Source organism: Lepisosteus platostomus, chromosome 11, assembly GCF_059453375.1.
Source record: "Lepisosteus platostomus isolate fLepPlt1 chromosome 11, fLepPlt1.hap1, whole genome shotgun sequence".
NCBI lineage: Eukaryota > Metazoa > Chordata > Actinopteri > Semionotiformes > Lepisosteidae > Lepisosteus > Lepisosteus platostomus.
Window position 1 is genome coordinate 11,685,222 of NC_142621.1, and position 24,105 is coordinate 11,709,326.

The 24,105-nt window shown below is 35.0% G+C and overlaps 1 protein-coding gene across 2 annotated transcripts in view; it reads left to right on the forward strand.

Annotated features, from left to right (window-relative positions):
• Positions 1-857: 857 nt before the first annotated feature.
• Positions 858-24,105, forward strand: part of dennd1b (DENN/MADD domain containing 1B) — a 96,031-nt gene continuing 72,783 nt past the window's right edge. Inside the window, exons 1-2 of one of the 2 annotated variants that reach the window (XM_088598439.1) lie at positions 858-1,125; positions 1,642-1,706. In XM_088598439.1, the coding sequence (XP_088454565.1) occupies positions 1,109-1,125; positions 1,642-1,706 (82 nt within the window). In that variant the 5' untranslated portion in view covers positions 858-1,108. The remainder of the gene's footprint in view (positions 1,126-1,641; positions 1,707-24,105) is intronic. The other variant, XM_088598440.1, reaches the window with a different exon arrangement.

A 24,105-nucleotide genomic window follows, 5' to 3' on the forward strand; every position in this document is an offset into this window, starting at 1 on the left:
TCAATGCAGTGACAAAGGGTACTGTAGGTTTTAAAAAAAACATTTTCAGTTGCAGACTGACCTGTAATTATCTTTTGGACAGGTATTTAAGCAGAGAATTAATGGGTAGAGATGAATTATCTATTTAATGGTACTATATTTGATTAAAAAAATAAAATTTGACATAATTTTACATTATCCTAATTTAGTTAGGAACTTGCCACCATCACATCAGTGTTTTAGAGTTTCATATTTTAGTGCTTTATGTGATATTTTTGTGATAGGTGAAGCTTAGATTTTCAACAACCTGAGCAGTTGCACATTCATTTTAAATTAATCATCAGTGGTGTCCCGTCACAGCTATTTTGTGAATTATCATTATGAAAATTTAATATGCAGCAAGCAGCAGTTCTAACTTTTGATGTGCACGTTAGAAGTCACTTTACGACTGAAAATGACTAGGGCATGAGAGTCCATATTGCCCAATTGAATTGAATCCGAGTTCCTCACATAGATCCGAGGTTATCGGGCTAGGTAGTCTTACTGTCAAAACATTTACCCTACTAAAATATCCAAGCCTCTGCCAGTTTTTCCTCAATATGTGGTATTTTGTTAACAGTTAATAACTTAATGCACTATTACACGTCATTCTTGACAATCGCTGACAGCAGACTGGTGCCGCACCTCAAAGACGTTTTTTTTTAAATGGTGTAACAGAACTTTCATGGCAAATGCTTTAAGAAACTGTTTTTTATCCGCATCTTGTAACCTAGGTTACGACATGATTCAGCCTAAGGAGTACCGTGGGCTGTAGACTGAAATGACACATACATACAGCACTTGCGCTCAAAAATCAGGTGTTGTTCAAAGGAATGACGTCACCAAGGCTTCTGTTCTACTTCCTGGTTTTCTGTGCAGTGGGGAAATCTGTGGAACTGAAACACTGAGATAGCAGAATAGAAAATCTAAAAACAGCAACTGAAAGAATCATGCTGGGCTACCACGGAGCGTAAAACCCATGAGACACCATCGAAGCAAAGGCACTAGCAAGACGAAGCATTTGCAGTGACTTCTTTCCGGATTCCGACAGCAAAAACACACGCCGGTCTGTAGCTGTCGAGATGTAACTATGGACAGCAGGATAAAGTAAGTGATGGTTTGTGCATTGCATAAAGGCTCGAAAATGAGAATGTCAGTTTGCTGAAATAAGTTATTTTTCGTGCGTTGGAATGCACTAAGATTGCAAGTGTTAGCTCCTAACACAAAAGGGAACTGGATCTGTTTATCCATGATTTGAACATTTTTCTTAGGGTGAAATTGCTTTTACTGTGTGTACTGTATATGATGTAGGCCCAAAGCCTATGAAGAATCTTTGCTAATTCATTATTAATTAAAGTTTTTGGAATAGCAGAAACGTTAATCATTTCCCCCATTCTCTTCTAGTCTGAATTCAGTTTGTTAACACGTGAAATGACCTTATGAGAGCATCGAAAAGCTAGGTGTTCATTTCTGTTAATGGGACGTTCTGCTCAATCCTAAACATTTGCTAACAAATCTTTTTATATAAGCCAATACAAGTTAAATGCATTTACTTTTCACATGCTACATTTACCCAGTTAATGTTTAATTACATTTTAAAGCGATTTCTTTTTACTTTGACAGCGAGAATCCAGAAAGAACCTTTGACCTGGCAGTACAGGTGGAATGTCCTACCACTGAAAATGAAGGTAAGAAAAGCTATGAAATGCATACTGTGAAAAGTCTTTTTCATTTTACATGGAATTCAAAAGTAACGATTAAGTCAGGTCTGCCCTGTCAGATCTGCTTTTAACATGTCCCATCCTGGAGTAAACTAGTGGCAGAAAATGAAAACAAAGGTAGTGTGGTACTAATCCCAGCTATGAAGATCTGATTTATAAAAATATAAATATAGTTTCACTTTTCTACTATAAAAATTCAGCACTCCTGGTTTTTGTGGGTTAAAATCAGTCTCTGAGGTGTTTTCCAGTCAGGTGTCAGGAGGAAACCATGGCTATCTGTTTGCAGTAGCTGTAGATTTTCTATGATGCAGTCTGAAAAGTCATGTGTTATGAGCTATAGTTTCATGTGCTTAATACAGATGTTTGAAATAGAATCAGTGCCATGCATAACACTGCTCTTAATGCCAGTGGAAACTTGTGCATTCGTCGCTTATTTATTCACTGCATGGGTTTGATATCAGCAGGGACTGCAGTCTGTATGTAGTTTAAAATTGTTAAAATCTGAGGTAGTTTTTTGAGCTGCTGTACAAAATGCATAACTGTTTTGTTTCCCCACAAAATTTATGTGAACTCCTAAAAAGAAAACTGATAAATTATTCTGTGTTAAGAGTTTTGTGCTCTGAGGTTGAGTTTTTTACACTTAGGCCTATTGTGGCACAGGCTAGGTTATTCAGGAAGGAAAGCAGAAGTAGCATCTGCCTACTGATTTTAATCAGAACTTTCTTGAGTGTTTGTAGTCATGGTACAGTATATTCAGTGTGATAACAATATAAATTCCTTCAATGTGCATATAAATAAGCAGCTTTATAAATATCCTCAGGGTCTAAGTTAAAATCTTAAAGTTAAAATCTTAAAACCAGAAACAGGAATTACAGTATTAAATGTGATTCTCAAAGTAATGCAGAATTTATTCTTTGCTTTTTCATTTCTGAACTGATGATGATGTGGTTTTGTAAGTAACTTAGGTAAGTAATAAAAAAGAGCTAAGACCCTTTCCTCTTTTGTTCTGTAACAGCAGACCTCTGTGATCAATCGTGAAAAGAATAGAATCACGTACAAACTATTTTTAATTATCATTAAAAAGGACACCTTACTCCATCTAGACAGAAGGTTACATTTTTAATCACAGAGTCTATAGCTGCATAGGCCTTGAAAAGAAATTCATTTCCTTAATATCTAAATCTTTGGAGATTATTATTGCTGATCAGATACATCTGAGCAATAGAGAATCATTTGAATGTTGGAAAATTGATGTCCCAGTTTTTTAAAAAGAGCATGAGTTTATTTTACCATCACATCGGTATAACAGATTTAAAAGGCAAGATAGAAATATAACTGTTTCTGACTCGCACAATATGACTCTTAACAAGTAGCTGCATGTATGTAAAAACAGAAAATCACATATCTACTCATTTAAGCTATGGAGCCTTGAGCTAGATTTTCGTTACATAGTTAAAAAGTCCATATATGTTGGTACATACACACACATACTGTATATATGTATTATAGTAGGTGTCTTTGGATGAAAGGATTTAGGGAGTTCTTGTTTGGGCTCTAGAGTAGTAACTAGAATGTGTTCAAATCGTAAGTGATGGACTCAGCTGAATCAATGTTCAGTAAAATACCCAGCTGTATTACTGTTCTTCCCAATAAAAATCAATAATAACGAAATTGTGGTGACCATTTGGTCACTTGACAGCATAATGCTTGCATGCTTACAAATGCTATTTCATTTTTTGTTGTACATTAGAAAGAAAAATAAAGTGAAGATCAGCTGAATGTGGTTGTGGGCTAATTGTGCAATTTATAGTGTGTGAGGAAATCCATTTTTCAGTAACCTCACGTCCACTGTCCAGTACAACTTTTTACAGTTCAGTACTTTTTCATAGTTGCACATGAGCAAGAACTTCCTTGTGCTTTTTTCAAGTGAGATCACTCTCACTGTCTCTATGCATGTTCATTCATGGGGCATCAGTTGTGTTTGACAGGTCCTGGACAATGTGGTACTCGCATCTTGCACACTCGGGATACTTGACATATGATCTTAATAACATCCACAGAAGTGGTTTTTGTGTTACAGGTAAAACACGGATCCATCTCCAACTTTGCTCATGGTTTTGATCTGAATATGTAGGTAGTGGTACATGCGGGTTATTTTTATTTTGGTAGCATTTGCACTCTCACAACACATTCTGCTGGACTTTGTATTTCCTTCCCAGTAGTACCTCCATCCATACCTCTCTCTTTACTTCTCCAACCAAAGATTGATTTATTTCATCTTAGATCTTGATATGTGGCTATAAGCCTCTTTTTGTCTGTTGCCGGTGCCAAAACTCAGACATGCATTGTGAAACACAATTTCCATGCAAGAAAAAGTAAACTTTGTTGGTAGGTAGTCCATTACCACAGCCTTTCTTATCTAAAAAAAAAAATGGAAGGATCAAGGTGACTACAGTAAATATTTGATAAAATTGTTCAGTCACATTTTCTTCTATCAGTGTTAGAAGTATTACACAGAAGGCAAAAAGAACCTGCAATAATATGTCTGCTTAGTACCAACCTCTCAATAAAATACTGTATAATATTATGTAATTATTGTTATAGAAATATAATGAGGTACCGTTACACTGCAGTTCATCATTTCCAATCAAGAGCTAATTAGAGTTAATAAATTCTCTGATTACATTTTACAGGTATAGAGTTTAGGAGAAATAAAAACACAATTCATCCTTTTGTATCCATTAAAGCACGATGACAAAAAGCTTCCTTCATGTGATTTTCAGCAAAATGTCTCAGTGGAAAGTCAGATGTCAAAGATGTTTATTTAACCCTCTGTTTAAATTTAATATATGTTCTCCTAAATGCTACTTTGCTCATTTATATATAGTACGGAAAATAATTCTCATTGCTTATTTCATGGTATTATTTCACCCAGTTATTTTTAAATTCAAAAGAAAGGACCAGTTTGTCATTACAGGGTTTTTCGTCTTTACCTGTAAGACTTGTGTCCTTCCTTGGTTTTTGGACTTTTCTGGGGAAGTTGATAATACCTTAGATTCATTTCTTTTTCTAGAAACTTAATTTACAGCTTTTAAAAGATTTAAAAAATCTTTCCCAGTAGATGCAGTAAAGATACAAGGAGCACAGAAAAGCAACAAACAACCAATTCATTTTGAAGAACATATCATTTTGGTACACATTTTAACATTTTAATTTGATTGCTCTAGTTTTTGTACATCCTACTGTGAAAAAAAAAAGTTGAAGAACAAAAATGAGAAGTTTTCTCCTCCTTATGTAGAGTATGTAATTTTAAAAGTTCCTGAAATTGCAACTGTAACTGAAGCATGAATTACATGAATTGGCTCTTAAGTAGAATGAGGTTGTGAGTGCCTATTAAATGCACTGTACAGAGCTACCTAACCTCAAAAGTTGTCTTTGTATAAATAACAGCTTGGCAAAAATTGTCTGTGGATTACAATTTCCCTGATTATTGCTTTCTGTAGACATCAAATAGTTACCTTCAAGAAGAATGGTAAGAATACAATATATCTTCTAAGCATCTTGTGCTGGAATATTTGCTTTCGGTGTAGAAAGTGTGTTGTGGTTCATTGTTCTTTTCTCTCCCATCTTTTCTTTCTATGATGGGAAAATATTATTTTTTTGGTCCCCTACTAATGCATTACAGGTGGTCTGTCTCACTTAGAGCAAAGCCCAAAATAAAAACTTGAAAAATGCTATAATTGATAAAAGAATCTGTATGATTCTAGGTTATATTATTGCATTTCTGGGTATGAAAATGAGAATATGACATTGTTCTTTGAGCTGATGTCTTTTTCACAGGAGTTAATTTTTCATTTGGTTTTACCATATGTCTTTAACAATAGAACTAGCTTAATGTCTGCAGCTCATGAAAACATCAATCTTTTTTAAATGCGACAACAGAGAAGTATGTTGGCTAACCAGAAATGCATATAAACTGGGACTGCTTTTTAATCTGAAAGTAAATACCACAAGCATATTTTAGTGATGAAAATAAAATGGCACCTTAAAATGTTATTTTGTATGTATGAAAATATTTAGAACCTTAAACATGACTTATTTATATTTATATTTATCCTATATTTAAAAATATTATGTTATATTTAAAAAAGGGGTTAAAAAATAAGTTGTTGCCTGTGCACACTTTGTTTGTTCCTTCAGAGCAGAACACCATTTTTTCACTTTTTCTGATTTAATTTATAATTTTGTTTAGTCTAACAGTTTTAAGTTCTCCTTTATTTCCAAGTGCCAGCGACAAAGCTAATTAATATCACGTGTTGCAAAAGTTGTAATTTAATGTGATTCTTCTTTATGCATTAGGGGCTTTTTAATAGCAAAAAGTTTTTTACTCGCTTAATGTCTTAAATTAGAGCTCATATATTGTCATAACCCACTTCCCTTTAGAATACAGAGCAATGAGGCTCATTTCCTGACGTTTGCTCTCAGGAGTAATATGTTAAAACTTTCAGGACTCCTTCCAGTAAAATACTTAAGCTGCCCTACTCTCCTCACATAAACATTGCTCTGGTGCTCTGGACAGGAAGCCATTTTGACATGAGATCATAGCCCACTTGCTTCTGCAGCAAAATTCTGCATCGAAAGGCATTGAAAAATAAATTTTATAAATTGGAGTTCTCCTTTTGTCCCACCCTCTTCCCAACACATGTAAAAATATTATTTTTCCGTGAAGCTGGATTTGCCCTTTCTGAATACATTTCTCAAACTTTTTTTTCTGTATGGAAAGCTACATTTTAAGTCTTTTCGATGGCAGTTTTAACAATGGGTATAGGCATGAAATTGACGCGATTGATTCAGTTTTCATAGAATGTGTTGACTCATGACTTACTGCTAACGTTGTTGTGTTGTCTTGTAAATCTCCAAGATAAAAGAAATGACAACAGACCTCCCCATATCTGTAAGTCTGATGATTTTTCTTAAAGATGAACCTTGAAAATAGATATGAGGATTGTGAGTTCACTCTGACAAAAAACAGAAAGTGAAGGTCTTTTTAACTCCAGGCAGCTTGTCATACTGATATAAAAATGTTACACTGATAACGAGAAAGATATCTTAAAAGCAATCAAATATTCAAACAATACTTTTGTGCTGTGATGTGTTTGATGGTTTCTGATGAACCTCTTATGAATTAATATTGCTTTTAGACATGACATTTTACAAGACATTGATGTACTGTCTTTCAAGTCTAACTTATACACATGACCTTAAAGTAGATTTAACTCATTTCCTGCTACATCGTAGAAATAAGGAGCCTCATCTAGCTTTCACACAGCTTTGGCACTGTGGTAAATGATACAGTGTGTGAAAATTAATGAACAGCACATGACCTGGAGCTAAATACCTTTAGTATGTTTTTGAAAAAGTGCATTAGTGAAGGCTGTTTTTAATGGACAGTAAGGGTCAAGCATCACACTTTACAGCTTCCAAGAAAAATCATCACTGCATTGAAATAAATTTAGTTACCCGCATTTAATTTTTCTTGTGTTGTCCAGTGAGTATTTCTTAAAATATTTAAACATGAATCTATTTAAGATATAAAAAAGTCACTATAGATTCTGAAAGGAAATGACTTCCTGTTCTGTGTTGTTCATTATAGAGTGCATTTGAGGGACAAAAATAACTAGAATAGTATTCAAGCACTAAATTGTTCTTGAAAGTCTTGAGTTTCAATTTATAAGTTGCAAGTGACCCATAAATTAAAATTTGCAATAAAACACCTTTTCAGTAGTCTCTGTGGACAAGATGGTGTAGTGTAGCCAACCTTTTGGGGTTAGCTGTGAATGTCAAGCACTATGTTTAATATTATGTTTAGTTATACTTACTGTTAAATTAATATTTTAAAACAAATGTATAGACACATAATGAAAAGTATATCTCATACTGGCTGATGTACAATACATGTTTTTGGTGTCAACATCACTTTTTTCAGTTTTTATTTGAATAGCTTTTTACTATATAACATATTTAGGGTTATGGTTGTCAGACTTTTTTTCCTTACACATCTATTATCAATAGTTCAGTTTAACCAGAAGCAGCATAAGTGGAAGTGTGACAAACGACACAATTTCATGCTTAAAACATAAGAATGATCCGTCTGTTCTTATGCTTGATAGAACCATATCTAATAGAACTAAAAGTCTTCAGAACGCTTTAATGTGCTGAGAAGGATTAAAATGCAAAAAATGAGTATTGGAACCAGTAACATTAGTTTCATTTTAACACCTCTCAGTACATGAGCTAACATTTTCATAGCATTAATGGTTGTGCTTTTCTTCAGCAAATGCTGTGTGCAAGGCCTAGAGGATTTGTATATTGATGGTATATTAAGATGGAGGCATTGCCTGTACAATGTATTTGCTAAAAAGATAAAGCTGATTGTGCTGAACTTTTTTGTAGCATTATAACATCAGGTACAGTAGCTTATAATTGCATTGCAGTTATACTTCCCTTTTAGAAAATGATATACCTTGCAGTTTCTGGTAACTGCCATGACCTTTTTGAATATGTTTTTCTAGTTTAATCATGAAAATAAATCTCTTCTTTAAAATGAATTCCTTACAAAAGTTGAGAGTTCTGGCCTTATTGTTTATATTTCATTTTCTTTCATTGAAAAATACAGGAACAAGAACAAAACAGCAGAACCTCATAGTAGCCTGTGTAAAGTCAAATTTTGTGTCAAGTTGGGCTTTTTTAGAATAGTAACAGGTCATTAAGTCTCTGTTGCTTTTTCTGTTCTTTGCAGAAAAAATGAGTCATTTCTTGTGTGTCATATGTTGAACAAACAATAAACAGCAAACTGTTGTTACATTATAGACTAAGAATTGTTTGTATTAAAAGAATCACTTTTTTCACTTAATGGTAGCTGTACAGAAACTGTTGAAACGTTGTACGTGAAAGTGTTAGGTCATCCTAACAATGGAAGTTTTAAAAATCCCTTTTTTAGGATACAAAATAATGTATTTTCTGTCCAAAAACACATCTGAACATACAGTATGTGCAAGTGATGTTTTTAGAAGCAAAGTCTCTGCTTACAGCTTAATATTAAATTCATATGTGGCACACATAGAGGCTGAATTACAAGCTTAGGCACTTTTAATACACACAGATTTTTCCAGACCTTTGCCAAACCTGCTAAAGGCTGTTAACACTGCCAAGGAAAGAGTTAGAGACAGATGTTACCTGTCTCTCTGCTCTCCCGAGTTTCATTTTAGCAATAAAACTTTTAAAGATTAGAATGTCTTTTTCATTACTACAAATATGGTACAACTGCAGACATATAATATCCTGCAATTAAATTTGCAATTGATTATGTCTAATGTATGTCTATGTATTTTTTTTCTGTACCATATACTATGTATAAATATATATGCCCTTTGAGAAGTTCTATAGATGTAACAGGCAATTTTTGGAGGGATAACAATACCTGCTGTGTATGCAATTGTTGAAAGGCTCTTTAAAATGATTTACTAGAAAGCACGGCCGTTGGCTTAATAATTAGATGGGATTCAAAAACACTGTCCTTTTTCTGGGAAATGGTTTTGGCTTCTGGACTTTTCAGATTATCTTTTTTATGTAACGTGGGTAACGTTTGTACTGTATCTTAATTTTTGTTCTTAATAATCAGATAACATGGTTATGATGTTATTTTTTAAAATTACTATTGGGATTCTTATTATTACAGGCCTTTGTTTAACTGTATTAACCCAACTGCTGACTCAGCTGGCCTGTCAGCCCTGCCTGAGACATGGGTGCAAGACCTCTGAAGAGCACCAGATGCGTTAGTGCACAAAATGGTGTTGATTGCTCATTAATGCTCACATAACACTGTTCAAGACAGGAGCTCTAGAGAGTTAAATATGAGTGGCCAAATCCCCATTAATAAATTAACATTTGGTCTGGATACCCTGTACTTTTTGTGTTTCACCAAATTCAGGAACCTGTCAATTCCCCCAGTGTATTTTTTAACACATTGGTATCATAAATCTGACTTCCTTTTTTGTTAAACATGTACAGTAAGTAATATATTAAAAGATAATATTACAAATTTTATGACGAGAGAACTTAATGTTTAACATAATGTGTTGTATGGATGTGTTCATAATTAAGACAATATTACTGTGTGCTGGAACTTATACTAGTTATACCACTTATGACCGTCATTTAACTTTCTGTACCATTTAACCCATTCCAACAAGTAAGCAGATGTCATAAGTGGGCTTGTAGAGTGGTTTAAATATGTCTGGAGGGTTGGAGGTAGGAGACCCCCAGGTTACCACTGCTGTGGTTCTCACCAATTGGAAATGTTGGTACTAAAGCAGAACTATAATGTTGGATGATTTAAGAGATGATATAGTGGGCTAGGAACAGAAAATAGGTGCTGACAATCTTCAGCCGCATACCTAGCCTCTTCTCTATGTGCAGAGTGGGCGGAACAATTAGGTGGACTTGTGGTGCCCAAATAAATTTATTTAGAGAGCGAAGGCAAGCAAAGCCATGGGTGGTTGGTCCAGGGAGACCAGCTCAGTATATCAGCTATAGGGTTAGGGTTGGCTATGACAGTCTCTCATCCTCTCAATGAAAACAGGCAAGACACTGTGAGTGTGTTTCACATTTGTACAGATGAAACTCCAGCAATTTAGGCTTTGAAGGTTCTATGATCTAAGACCCTAATGGGATTTTTTTGTACTGAGGAGACCAAAAGTGAATTTAGGGCTGCATTTTTATATTCAAGGGAAGATTTATTTTCTTCTAGAACCCATCAGGTATAGGTAGTATCTCTGAGATTCACTATCTGGTTTGCACAGAGCAAACGGTCTTGTGGAGGTTTTCTTTGCTGAGTAGAATCCAAGCTGAAGCTGAGTGTCTCTGGATGAGTAAAGGTTGCTTTGAAGGCTTGGGCTCTAGGATATAGCCTTTGTTACTAAAAGTTGGTGTAATTGCATTAAAAGTTGTAAATATTAAGATTGTCTTCCAAGTTTGTGCCTCCTCAATACTGATTTGTAGTAATTGGTATCAGTGAGGGTTTTATTATCTGTATTTTCCATTACTAATCATAATGGGTATGTACAGCTGCATGACCATGTTGAGACAATTATTAATAAAAATATTCTGTATAATATTGTAAGAAGATAGATGGTGTAAATAATTGAATATATGTATTTAAAATACTATATAAGAAAAATCAGGTCTGGACTCTAGCTTGCCAAGTTAACAATAGCATGCCCCTATAGGCAACAAAGTAATGAACTAGCATGCTTTCGAAAGCCAAATATGTATTTATAGTAATTTATAACCACACAATGTCTCCTCCTGTTATTTACAGAAATTTACAAGACTGTTAGCACCAAGGCCATGCCTTCTTCAGAGCTAGGAAAACAGAACACAGTCCTGCAACTGAGGCACGGATACCATATATCAGAAGGGGGAACCTGCTTCTTTTAAAAGGCTCTATGCAGAACTAAATGGATGCTAAAACAAATAGGAATCTCCCTATTCCAAACTGCACATCACTAAGCAAGTGAGAGAAATCAATACTCTGGTGGATACCACAAGTAGGAAATAAACATTCTCAGCACTGTAAAACAGTAGTTCCTTACCTCATTCCTGTGGTCTTCAGTGCTCAGATTACCTAGACAGGAGACGCTCTCTCACAGCCGTGTTCTCCTCCTGTCTTTGATTCTTCCTCTGCTTCTCCTATACTTTTGCTTCTGTGTATACCTCTGTTTGCCCTGCCTTCAGAATCACTTGTCTTCTGTAACAACAGTATGACTTAATGATGTCATTTAGAGTGATGTGGACAATGTTAAATATTAATACAATTGTTTGGCCTCTGAATAATGTGGCCAATTGAGACTGTCATGTGACAACTGATTGAAAGAATACACCACACTGTCTTACCTTAAAGCATGGGGTTCTGTAGGTGAAGTTAAATATTTTAATTCACATGTAACAATATACTGTGTTATAAATGTACAGTTATAATGGCGTAGTTTTCTTTAATACCATATTTGTGCTTTAAGGTAGAAAATGTGGTGTGTATATTTTACCTTCGCTTGAATCTAGTGTAGTTATTTAGACTATTATATTGAAAGATATATTTTGCAATAAGTAAAAATCAAATATGAAAACGATCTGAACTTTTTTCTCCTTTGGTTCACATTTAATTAAAAAACATGATGCTTCAACCTTAAATCAAGTTACGTGATTCACTGGAGTCTCATCCTTCTGCTTGGTCTGTAACTGCGGTGCTCTCTGTAAGCTAGCTGAACATGGAATTCTTACTCGTACCTGTCAGTCAGTCTGTTTTAGTTTCCTGGGAGTCCATTGCTTACCCTGTCACCAAACTGAAAGAAGGCTCTGCAGGGAGTGACTGAGATCCAGAATCGCACTGCGCCACTGGTGTGAATTGGAATGGCAAACCAAACGACCAGGCAAGGACTGCGGCTTGCAGGCTTATCTAGTTCAGTGTCAACTCTCTAGTTCATTTGTGTGTTGACCCGTTATGACGGATGTTTTCCAGTTCTGTTTGAAGCTCACAAGTTCTGACGGGTACGGACAGCTCCTGCAGGGATGAAATTTTCTCAGGTGGTCAGAATCCAAGGATAAAACTGCGATAGGACGCTCTTGATTTTAATTACTAGATATGCTGGTTGCAGAAATCTGGAATGCAGCATACTGTATGGATCATTCTTTAGACATATATTTACTGTATGACACTCTTGTATGGCTGCAGTTTCATTATGTGAAGCTGTTTAGGTACTGTTTTTGAATTATTGGTTAGGGAGTGCTTTTCTAAATTGTAGTCTTAAGCATAAGCCTCTTTTTAAAATGGCAATAAAATGTACTTTGCTCTTACTGTTTTGCAGTCAGATGGAACATGTCTAAAGCAAATGGCAGGCATAAGATCCAAGTCAGTCATCTTAAACTGGATTTAAAGACAAGAGGAAGGTTCTTTTCTGTCCACCTTGGCTCATTTTTACTTCCCTCTCTTTGCTTACAGTAAGATCTTCTTGTGATCAGTGGACTTAATTTTTGCTTTCTTGGCTTTTCTGATGGAGCTTATACAATACCAGTCATGTGCAATTTCACAGACATGACTAACACCAAAAGAAAAACACAGAGTTTGTCTCCCTATCACTGTGAAAATAAGATTTATAATAGTATTGATTTAGTTTCAAATACTGGTTGATATTCCTCTGGCAAGTGTCAAAAGAATACGATGTGCTCAGAATGTGTTTTCGTATAGTCCAATTTTAACTTATTAAAATATTCTGGTTTTCTGTAAGTGTTTAAGACCCCTTTTTGGACTAAGGCCCAACAAACCAGCTTTTCACCAGAGAATGTAGGTCATTTCCAATGGATGTCTTTGTGGGGCTTAACTGTATTATTTGTCTTCACTTATCATGTGACTAAATTGGGAAGTCTTTGTTGTTACACAGCACACAGCGCTTGAGCCCGGCTTCACTGCAACTGTAATTGTCTTACAAAATGAACATTTAATATCAGTGTTTGAATATAGGAAGGAACTTGTTTTTTTTCCTTACTTCCTACTTTTCCTTCCTATGTTTTTATATTCCCTCAAATAGTAGGGCATGTTTTCTTAATTTTAACAGCTTTACAGGTGTATATTTACATTTTCAAAACTCCTTTCTCTCCTACTCCCTATTCAGACAAGTTTTTATTCAGTTTGGTATAGACCTAATCTAAGTCATGGTTTTGCTTTGAACAGACATTTGCACATTACCAAAGGATACCCTGGACTCAATTCCCTTAGGCGTCATTTCTTAGAATTTGCTTCTTCATGATATCAACAATGCAAACTTAAGGTGAAATCAAGTGTAAAATGTAACAATGTGTTGTTTTGGATGTAAAAAAATATTGATAACATTTTGTCACAAGTTATATTGAATGTCACAAACAGATGAATTAATAAAAAAGGCAATAAAAAGGAATTCCAAGTTGCCTGATAGTTACATGTATAGTAGCGGTGCTGCGTGGTATTTATTTGTCTGGATAATATTAAGGAAAGCTGTAGTTCAAAATATGTTTAATGAAAATTAGTAATCCTGACTCAAACACAAATTCTGTAATGTCTCCCATATCTTTATAACTATATTATCCAATTACTGTAAGTGTCCTATATCATTAAATTTTAACCCAGATACTTAAATCTTTCAAGGGTGCAGCTGTTCAAATGGTTGACAAGTTCATTTGGCAAAAGGAAAACACTGCTAGTGAACATAAACTCTGCATTAAATAACAGCTGTAGATGCTAAAGACCAGTTTTATGCTAGTAATAGCACAAAACTGCCTTTGACTTTAAATGTGATACAAAAGTGACAGTATATTCCACATCAAGAAAGCACTAACGGAATGTAATTGTTATCTCTTTGTACATGTAATTGAGTTTTTACTGAAACTGATGAAATTTTCCTTTTTTACGAAGCAGGTGGTGTGAACATATGGTAACAAACTTGTGAATATCTGAAGCGGAGCCTTTTTTTAAGCTGGAATTTATATTGACCTGAAGGACGAAAAAAGTATTCTTGTAGTGCGTATTAGTACTGTGCATTTATTAAGTCTGTGTACATTTTAGGCATACTGTAAAACCTTGTTATTAGTTATTAGTGAGGGACACCTTGAAATGTCTGTGAATGGCGAATTTGCGACTTAATAACTTATGGGGAAAAGGGTATGGTTCCGAGCCTTGTGAAACCAACATTTCAATAATATGAAGTACTGTAGTTCAGGCGGGTAGCTGCGTTAGCATGCGTAGTCTGCAAAGGAACAAGTAACAGGTTTATTCCATGCTGAAAAGAGAAGAAAGAAAACAGAATGTGTCGGCTGTGAAGCCTTCTTCAGGTGTGAGGTGTGATTGAAAAACAAATTTAAATAATATTTTTGTGAAAACTGGTACTTGGTTCAGAAACAGTATTTGGATTAATTATCAGTAAGAATTTTTAATGAAATATATTTTATTTAACAATTCTATTTCGCAGCATAGCACGAAACACGTCTAACGCTTTTCTTACGGAAACTAAAACGTAACCCACGACACACTGCTACCTTAATATGTTAACTCCTTGTTAACTAAGCCGTGTCTACTACAAAGTCTGATGCAGGTTGGGTGAAATAGATCTGAGAGATTAAAATGTGTAATGGGTTGACAGCAATTACTTTCCAACTGTGCGGTCTGCAAATGCTGAGAAAGCGGTCACTAATAATTTTGCACAAATATGCAAAATCGCCAAGTGCTGACCTAGAGTATGAATATGGAGATTTAACTGTACATGAATGCTATTTAGTTTAATAGTGCTCAAGTACTTTGTGCATTTAACTATACTTTTTAAAAATAAAATCATTATAAGTATTCAGAATTTTGAAAACACAAGCATTTCTTTTACATGAAGGTAAGAACGAGATGATTATTTGCACAACTATACAAACGTTTACCTGTGGACATAGCTGAACGTCTGAGAATTGAACTGAACAAGACGTTTTTTAAATGATGATTAAAATGGTGAATGATTTGATCTTTAGTGTACTATTCTTGTAAATGCAGTGTTAAAGTTGAATAGTCTGAACATTTGAAAAAAACAAAAGGTCATGTTTTATTTTGTAATGCATGCAGATATTAGATCTTACCAGTTACCTGTTGTTACTGGTTTGTGGACTTCTACATAGACATTAGCTTAATGGTATTTCAGTAAAAAAAATACTGATCAGCCACCTGATCTCCATAGAGTGCTGACTCCAAAAACCTTTTTAGCGTAATCATAATTAAACTTTTACTTCACCCATGAAAGTAAAAGTGGGAAGCAGTATTTGGTCTTGTCTTGCTTCTTCAGGGAAGTCCTACTAATTCTGTGAAAAGGAACTACTTTTAAGATTGAAAAATGTGCATACCTGTACAAAACCAAGGGGAGAACAGCAGTTTACCATATATAGTAGCTCAAATGTGTGACTTATCCTTTTACATATTATACTGTTAGTGATTCATTAATAAGTCCACTTTTTAATCATATAACATTATTGGAAGATAATATTTATCGACACTACAGACTCATTAACAACAACTAACAACTCATTAACATGTCTACATGTTTCTCTCAATCAGATTGTGTAGAAGGCCTTCATATAAATAATGTGGTTGTGTACTCTCTGTCTCCTGTTTCCTTGTAAAGAGACCAAACATAATATATGTTCAAATAAGTATTAAATATTTTTCTTTAAAAAAAAGATTCTAAGTATATTATTGGTTTTACCATAGCTTACTGTTTGTGGTGCTAACAATAGGTCATATAAATTTGTTACATTACACAGTTAAATGTGTTCATTTGTTTGAAACATCTGTATTCAATGAGTAGTTAAGGTTTTAGATTGCTACATGAATGGGGCTGTTTCAGAAACACTGTTATTCAATTATAATTCAATTAAATATGTAAAATCCAACACTGGTACGTATGATAAATATGGTATGGTAAAAATATACAACTTAATTTGTATATTTATACAATGTAAATATAAAATGGGTACCACTTTAGATTAGGTGTTATACAGGTCAATTATAACTGTTTTCTAAATAATATGTATTATAAAGTATTAATAGAGTGGTTAGTACATGATAATAACCAGCCTCTACTGCAGATTTATTCCTTGTTACTGATAAAACCCCAATCCTGACCATATCCTGAACCATACCCTTAACACTAGCCCTACGGTGATTTGCAGAAGGTAATATTGTCCATTTAGAAATGTATTAACGCCTCACTTATTCATTTATACATTTTCCAGTTCCTAAACCAAACTGTGGCCTAGTTCTTTTTTGTTCAGATTAAAGTTAAGTTTAGATCTTGGCAAAATTGAAATACAATACATTGAAACTACAGTCGACTTATTTTTTTTAATCTTGTAAATTATGCCTGTAGCACTTTCAAAGTAATCTTAACTGATCGTTTTCATAGTGCTACAACACATTGTCTGCCCCTCACAAATATGCTAACAATTAAAATAGTTTTAATGGAATTAAGCATATGTCAGTATTGCAGCTATTATTGAAGTGGATAGAAAATGTTAGCTATGTCATGTTTAATAACTAGGTAAAATATTTATATCCCTGTGGATTAGGTGAGAAAAACAGTTTATTTTTTCACTGGAAAAAAAACTTGTCTGTAACAGTATATTTTTTGCACTTTTTTTTCTTTCAAAGCAGGCTCTGGAAGTTTCCCAAAACTAATGTTCTTCTTGGAAATGCTTTACACTTTAAGTGTGCCAGTTCTGTCTCTGGCTGGCAGAAGACATTTCAGACATTTCTTGCGTTTTGGCAAAAATGTAATGATTGATGCGGTGTTGAAAAGAGATATTAATCAAATTTACATATTTTCATGCTCCGCCTCAATAAGTTTGGCTAGGCAGAAAAGTTAACATTGAGTCTATAATACCGTTCAACTTAATTAAAAGAAACTGATATCGTCTACAAAAGTGTAATTAAGTAATCACCCCAACATTTAGTTGGGATATCTGTTTTTTCCACACAAAACCTCTACACCTGTGTTGAATACGAAAATTAGTTTTGCAACTTGAGTTTCTGTGTCAGGATGAGCTTGAAGTTCAAGGTCAAGAGCTCAGATACTACAGCTTGTCTGTGATTGTATTGAACTGTAAGACAACTGTCTGTATTTTTTATATCAAAGTTGCTCATTTTAATGATGTAGCATTCTGCATACTAACGTACTGTGCCGCAAAAAGAACCATACAATACTCAGAAAGCTGTGCATTACCCACTAGAAGAGCAAAAATACTGCTTCTGATTTTGATTTGAAATACAGTGCAGTTTGTTTTTATGAATTGCACTGAGGTATAAGTTTTCTGGGAGTCTTATCTTTGCAAATACCAGAACATGTTACTGTATATATGCTACACCAGTAGTACAAAATGGAAGATAATACTACTAGATATTTAAAAGGGTAGTAGTCATGAGAAAAAATAGCTGGGAAAAGATCTGTGTAAATGTATGTGCTGAGATTGAGTGTGTATTACATGACTATCCCCAGAAGTTTAGTATTAAATCCAGTTTTAATACCGTTTTGCGGGGAGTGTTTCATTTTATGCTTTTTATTATCAATAAATTAGCATGAAATGTAATGCAATTTGTGAAAAGCAATTGGAAAAACATTTTTTTTTAGCGACACTGAGTCTTTTCGTATCTTAAAGGATGCACACTAATCTTCTTACCCCTTTAACTGAGAATGCTGGGGGTGGAGCTCCTTGCAGCTAGAATAAATCTACTGATCCAGAAGTAAAGTGATGACCACAGTTATTCCATGCTTTTGGCTCTGAAATCCTCTCCCTCCCCTTCCTCAGGGAGGAGGAGGGGGGTGGGGGTGTTCAACAATAGAAATTTCTGCCGTATGTTCAGTTGACATCTTCATCAGGTTCACAGCGGGTTACCTTAGTTAACTTTCACTTGACTGCTTGATAGGATTTTCTCCTGTTTCTTGACTAGCTGGGTGAAAGTCTAGACACCAAGAAGCAGGCCTCATACTACAAACACACAATGCCATTATTGTGAATGTTAAGTAGCTGCAGCTTCCTCTTACGTGCAGGCTTCTTACACGAACCGCTGGTACAAAGACATGGGCTTTGTTCGGAGAGAGAGGGGCTAATCCAGACCACTGCCTACTGTGAAATAAATCTTTCATAGATAAAAAAAAAATCATTGCCAATGAGGTTAGAGTTCAGCAGTTTAACCTTTGACCAAGCAAAGAAAAAATGAAAAAAGGCAGAGAAAAATAAAGAAGAACAGGGAGAAGCAAGTTCCACTTGGTCCTTCATCGTCTTAAAAGGAAGACTGGCATGAATGGTAACAAGAGTTCTAGTTGCACACAAGGAGTCTTCAGATAGACACTTGGTTATTCTCATGCATGTTCAAGCCTGTTACCAACACAATAGCTAAAAAAACAGGAACATTAAGTACAGCTAGTTTTGTTAAACCATTTTGAAGAGAACTTAGAAGCTGATCTTGAGTGAAATCTAAATATATAACTGAAACATCATGTACAGTACCATAAACTTTGGGCGGCAGTGGTTAGCATTGCTGCTTCACAGCACTGGGGCTCTGGGTTGAATTCCAGTCCTGGGGTGCTATCTACGTGGAGTTTGTGAGTTCTCCCCGTCTTCAGGTGGGTTTTCTCCAGGTGCTTTAGTTTCCTCCCAGTCCAGACATACTGGTAGGTTAATTGGTTTCTAGAAAAATTTGCCCTGGTGTGAGTGTGTGCACGTTTGTGTCCGTGTGTGCCTTGTGATGAACCGACGTCCCATCCAGGGTGTATCCCGCCTTGTATCTGTTCCTTGTCAGGATAGGTTGTAGCTCACCTGCGACCCTGTAATGAATAAAATGGATGGATGGAAGTATTGACCTTTTACACCACTAAATAATAATGTGGTTTGGCCAGCTCCACAAGCTTCTTTGGTAGTTGTATCGCATTTATGTTTGAATTACTCTGATAAGGCTTTTTAATTTTTTAACTGAGATGATTACTCATCTCAGAAGAAGAATGTGTTTACCATGTATGTAGTATGTAGTATACTGTACAGTGCATGCAGTGTACTATTGAGTGTAATGTGGATGTGCAATCTGTTTTGTTTATTTTCCCCCTCACCTTGGAGAGGCCCCTTGACTGCTGCAATGAAGTATGTTTAAGTGTTAATGGACAGCTGAAGCTTTGGACTACATAGGCAGCACACACATTAAGGAATGTCTAGTGTAGAGACTCAATAGAATAGAGACCAAAGGCATCCATAACATATGAGCCTTAAACGTTCCTAGCCAGCCTATGTCACTAATGGTGTCTTTCAAAAGACAGACAGCAAGCAACAGATATACTGTAACTTTGAAAATGCTGCATTGGTAGATCAAGAGAGAGAGGAATCACAGCTTTAGAAGTCATTTTAGACCATAGATTTCTCTTTTATGAACCTAAATCTATCAAGTATTGGGAACTGACTAATACTAAATTTAGGTGAAGGAGTTGTATTTTTTATAAAAGTGGAAACACAGCAGAAGTACTTTACCCAAATGCCTGGAGCATGATAAGGACAATTTCGTTGACTAAGATATTTCTTCAGCAGGCTAGACAAATACTTTGAGGAATTAAAAATACATTGTAGATGGCACACATAAAAGAAATTAGCTTTGAGTCACAGGAAATTGGGGTTGAATGTTGAATGTAAGATCTACCTTCTTTACGGTATTTTCTTTATGCAGGTATATTATTAACTAAAACTGGGAACAATTCTAGCAGCTTTTCACTGGTGAGCTGTACTGACGATCGGTGCAAGTTTAAAAAAGCCACAAAACTTTCTGCTCCTCTGAGGTGCTATGAATATCTTTAACTCTTTCTGCAATTAAAAAAAAATCTGTAATGTATCTGCTGCAAAACCTTTTTAACACTTTTAGTTTCAATTTGGTTATGCTGACTCCTTTGTGCTTTACCATATACAAATGTATAGATCAAGAGGAAGTATTTAACCACTGAAATAGCGGTGGATGAGCCAGGAGTCAAAGCAGTTCATTTTATCCTTTAAAGATATTGAATATTAGCATTTTGTTTTAAGTTGACAAATATTAATTTAGTTTAATTTACTCCTGGTAGGGAAAGAAGCAGTGGTCTCTTGTTTTTGACATGTTGTATCTTTACCCTGTATTAATGATGTAGCAAGCGTGGATGTGTTTGAGATTCAGTGAAAAGTGCTGTGCATTTCGTTAAACACAAATAAACAGTAAATTGTAAGCAAGACTTTTAGAGAGAATGCAAGTGTACTTTACTGAAAGCTTCCTCAGTACCGCAGCTTTAGGACAGCTGGATAGTAGGACAATGTGCTATAATAATATTAGACAATACATTATATGATTTTTTTGGTCAGCCTCTTCTCCTCTCCATTATATCTCAAGATCGAAGTGATGAAAACTTATACCAGCTGTTGAAGAAACATGGATCTCACTACCAGCAACCTATTAACCTATTCCTCCTGCTCTCTCCTTATCAAAGCCAGGGTGTTGACTTTTAAAGACAAGCATCCGAGGAACGTCAAAACATTGATTTGCAACTGACCTGTGCATTTCTGCTTGCTATGGCCATATCAAAGCACAACATCTGCCATACAGCCATGTTCCTGTTGAAGGTTAGTTGCACTCAAAGCCCTAGGGAATAATGGCCCCTCACCAGTGATGGTTCTATTACAGCGATCACCCACAGTTTCATATGGGTGCGAAGAAAAGAAATTACTTACTCCATCTAGGTGATTTCAATTCAATTCTCACCCATTAGCCCTGTTTTCTTTACTTTGAAATTACTCCATCTGGTAGAATATGCTTTTTTTTTATCAGAATAGGTGTCTTCTGAAGGATGTTTTTTTTAACATTCTGGTTTTGACAATTGAAATGCATGAAAAGACATTTTTTTCCTCATCTGTATGCATTTTGACGGGTGTTGTATTTCAGAAAGATTAGTTTGATTCTAATTAGATTGGCACTGGTTGCAGTGGAGTATCGAAGGTAATATAGAATATACATTTTTTGTATGAACAAAATGAACAAAAACAAAACAAAAAATCTGAAATACCTCTGAAAATAGTTATTTCTGATGTAGCACATTTTTTTAGTTCCAATTGCATTCTACCCTTTTTGTAAAACTAAACAAAGTGAGGTTTATTATAATTTTATAGTGTTGCTACTGTTGTTTAAGGTTTCAGCCTTTTTTTGACTGAAGTTAAACTATTGAAAATACTTAAACATTCCTAATATTTAATACAACATGTTGGTGTCGGGCACCTTCTGTACTAATCATAACCCAATATTTATTGTAAACAAACAACTTTATTTTGGCGCCATTAGATGCCTATGGCCATTAAACATTCTAAGATGCAGTGATTTCTGGATGCTTAGTGTCCTGTGGTATACAACATTAACAACACAAATAGAACACCACATGAATTTTTGAAAGCAAAAATAATATAAACTGGTAAAGAAGATGGGTATTTGCATAATTTTTTCTTACTCAGCTATATCATATATCGAACATACATAGTCCCTACTGTAGTTTTTCCTTTTTTCTGATGCTCTGAAGGGCAACGCTTAGAAGAGATGCTTTAGTGCTTGCAGATGTTTGAAATTAATCCTGTGTGGGGTAGGGCAGATCTCTCTGAGATTTGTAGTGTTGTGGTTTCTTCTCTTTCGATAACTATGAAGGTCACAAAGCACTTTGCTGATAAAGTCCAAATGTCAGGGACTCAGGGATTTGGCATTGAGGAAGATCAAAACTTTTAAAAATCCCCCTTTTTCAGAATGCTTAATTAACTTGGCTGTTTTGGAACGTGAACATCAAAGACAGTGTCCAGTAATCACATTTAGAAGTCAAAAACTGTGTAGGTGCTATTTATAAGAGCTGCAATGGTTTTCTGATATCACATCATTTGGCTTATCGTTTACTGTCTATTTTTAGAGAACTGGTGAAGAAAGTTTATAGAGTGGTATGTTATACTTACACTAAGTGTTAATTAAAAAAAAAAGCTTTTTAATTAACATGTTGTGTGGAGTTCATGAAGTTTAGTTTGAATGAATGCACACTACACCTACCGCAATCATGCTAGGAAGTCCATGTCAGCAAGATGATTGATCTCAATGAAGTTTACTTCCAGTTTAAATACTGTAAATAAAATATACTGACGCAGTAAAGGTACTAAGCAGATAGTGAGTTGAGAACACTTTTTATGTGATTCTGGCACGACTGACTGAAGCCTTCCAGATTTTTGCTAAGATTTATTATTTGTGAGAGTTTGGATTTGCAACACAGCAGCATCCTGTCTTGCATCCAAGAACCTTAGTGTAGTGACCACAGACAACTGACTTCATCTCATGAAACATTCAAAGATTTTGAATCATTTAACACTTTGTTATTTAGCTGACAAAGTGTGTAGAATGAAATAAGAATGACTCTGTTCTATATTTAATTTCCTACAGAAGGCGCCGATGTGTCAAATAGAAATATTTTGAATTTGACACCCTAAGGATGCTCAACAGCTGAAACATTGTGTTTTACTTGTTCAAATACAAAGTAAAGCACTTACTTGAAAAAGTTCCTTCCGGCCTCTTAGGACCTTTTGAAATTTGGAGGATTTTATTACTTTTGTTGTCAGACACCAGAATCTGAAATTTAAACTACTTCCTAAGTAAAAAGGCAAAAATGTAGAAAGAAAGACATTTAATTATCAGCATGAAATTGTTTTCTTTTTATCAGCATATGTTTGTCATCAATATTTCTGTCTTAATTTTCTTATAGAAGAATTTGAGCGTATTATTAAGCATACATTATTATACTTTCATAACGAATGGTGGCATACAGTAGCATTGCAATTGTATGCAAAAGAGTGTCTATGAATGTAAATGTTTCCTGGGATCCCTAGCTTTTCCATAAATTTCAAGTTTGATCTAATCTTAAAAACCCTCTTTCATGTGATGTTTCTCAATAAATACACAAATATTTTTCATTTGCTCCATATGGCGGTGTATGTCACACACGTGGTTATCAATACCAAGCTTCTTCTTAGCAAGGTTTAAAATGCTAAGATACTGTATGTTTGAATGTGTATCTGCAACAAAGTGTTGCAATGCGGTCTCATTATATTGTTCTTTAAGACATTTGGGGAAAAAAATATGCATTTTTTTTAGAGACCTGAAAAAAGTGAGTCGTGTTATTAAAATGGCTTTTACAATGGAGGATTATACTACCTTGTTGACCCAGGCGTATTTCCAAAGAAGAGACCAAGGTGTCTGAATATTTTAGCAGCTGTGTGTGTGTCTCATGTGCACCAGTATGTTTCACAGACCTGCTGAGAATAGGCACAGTCTCAGCAGGCACATCTCAGGAGGGTAAAGGACCAAGAACGAGGGGATTAACCAGGCCGAGGTTTGTCATGGTGACATTTTTCTCCTCTGGCTGAACAGCGGGGGTTGAGTTTACCCTCATAACCTTCAACTTTCATCCTTAACCCATTAATCCCCATTGTATCTTTGGAGCCTGTCTGTATCTGGGATAGTGCATATACAATAAGGTGTAGGGAATCTTTATGAATGGGTAATGGCTGTGATAAATAATTTTTAAAAAATCTTTGAATTTTTAAAGAAGAATTATAAGCCCAATACATCATGTAAAAGCTTTTTTAAGTTTTCCTTTATGAATTAGCCAGTCTATCTTTAAAATAAAAACTAACCATATGTAATTTGCAGCCAGAGACTTTGGCATTTTAAATG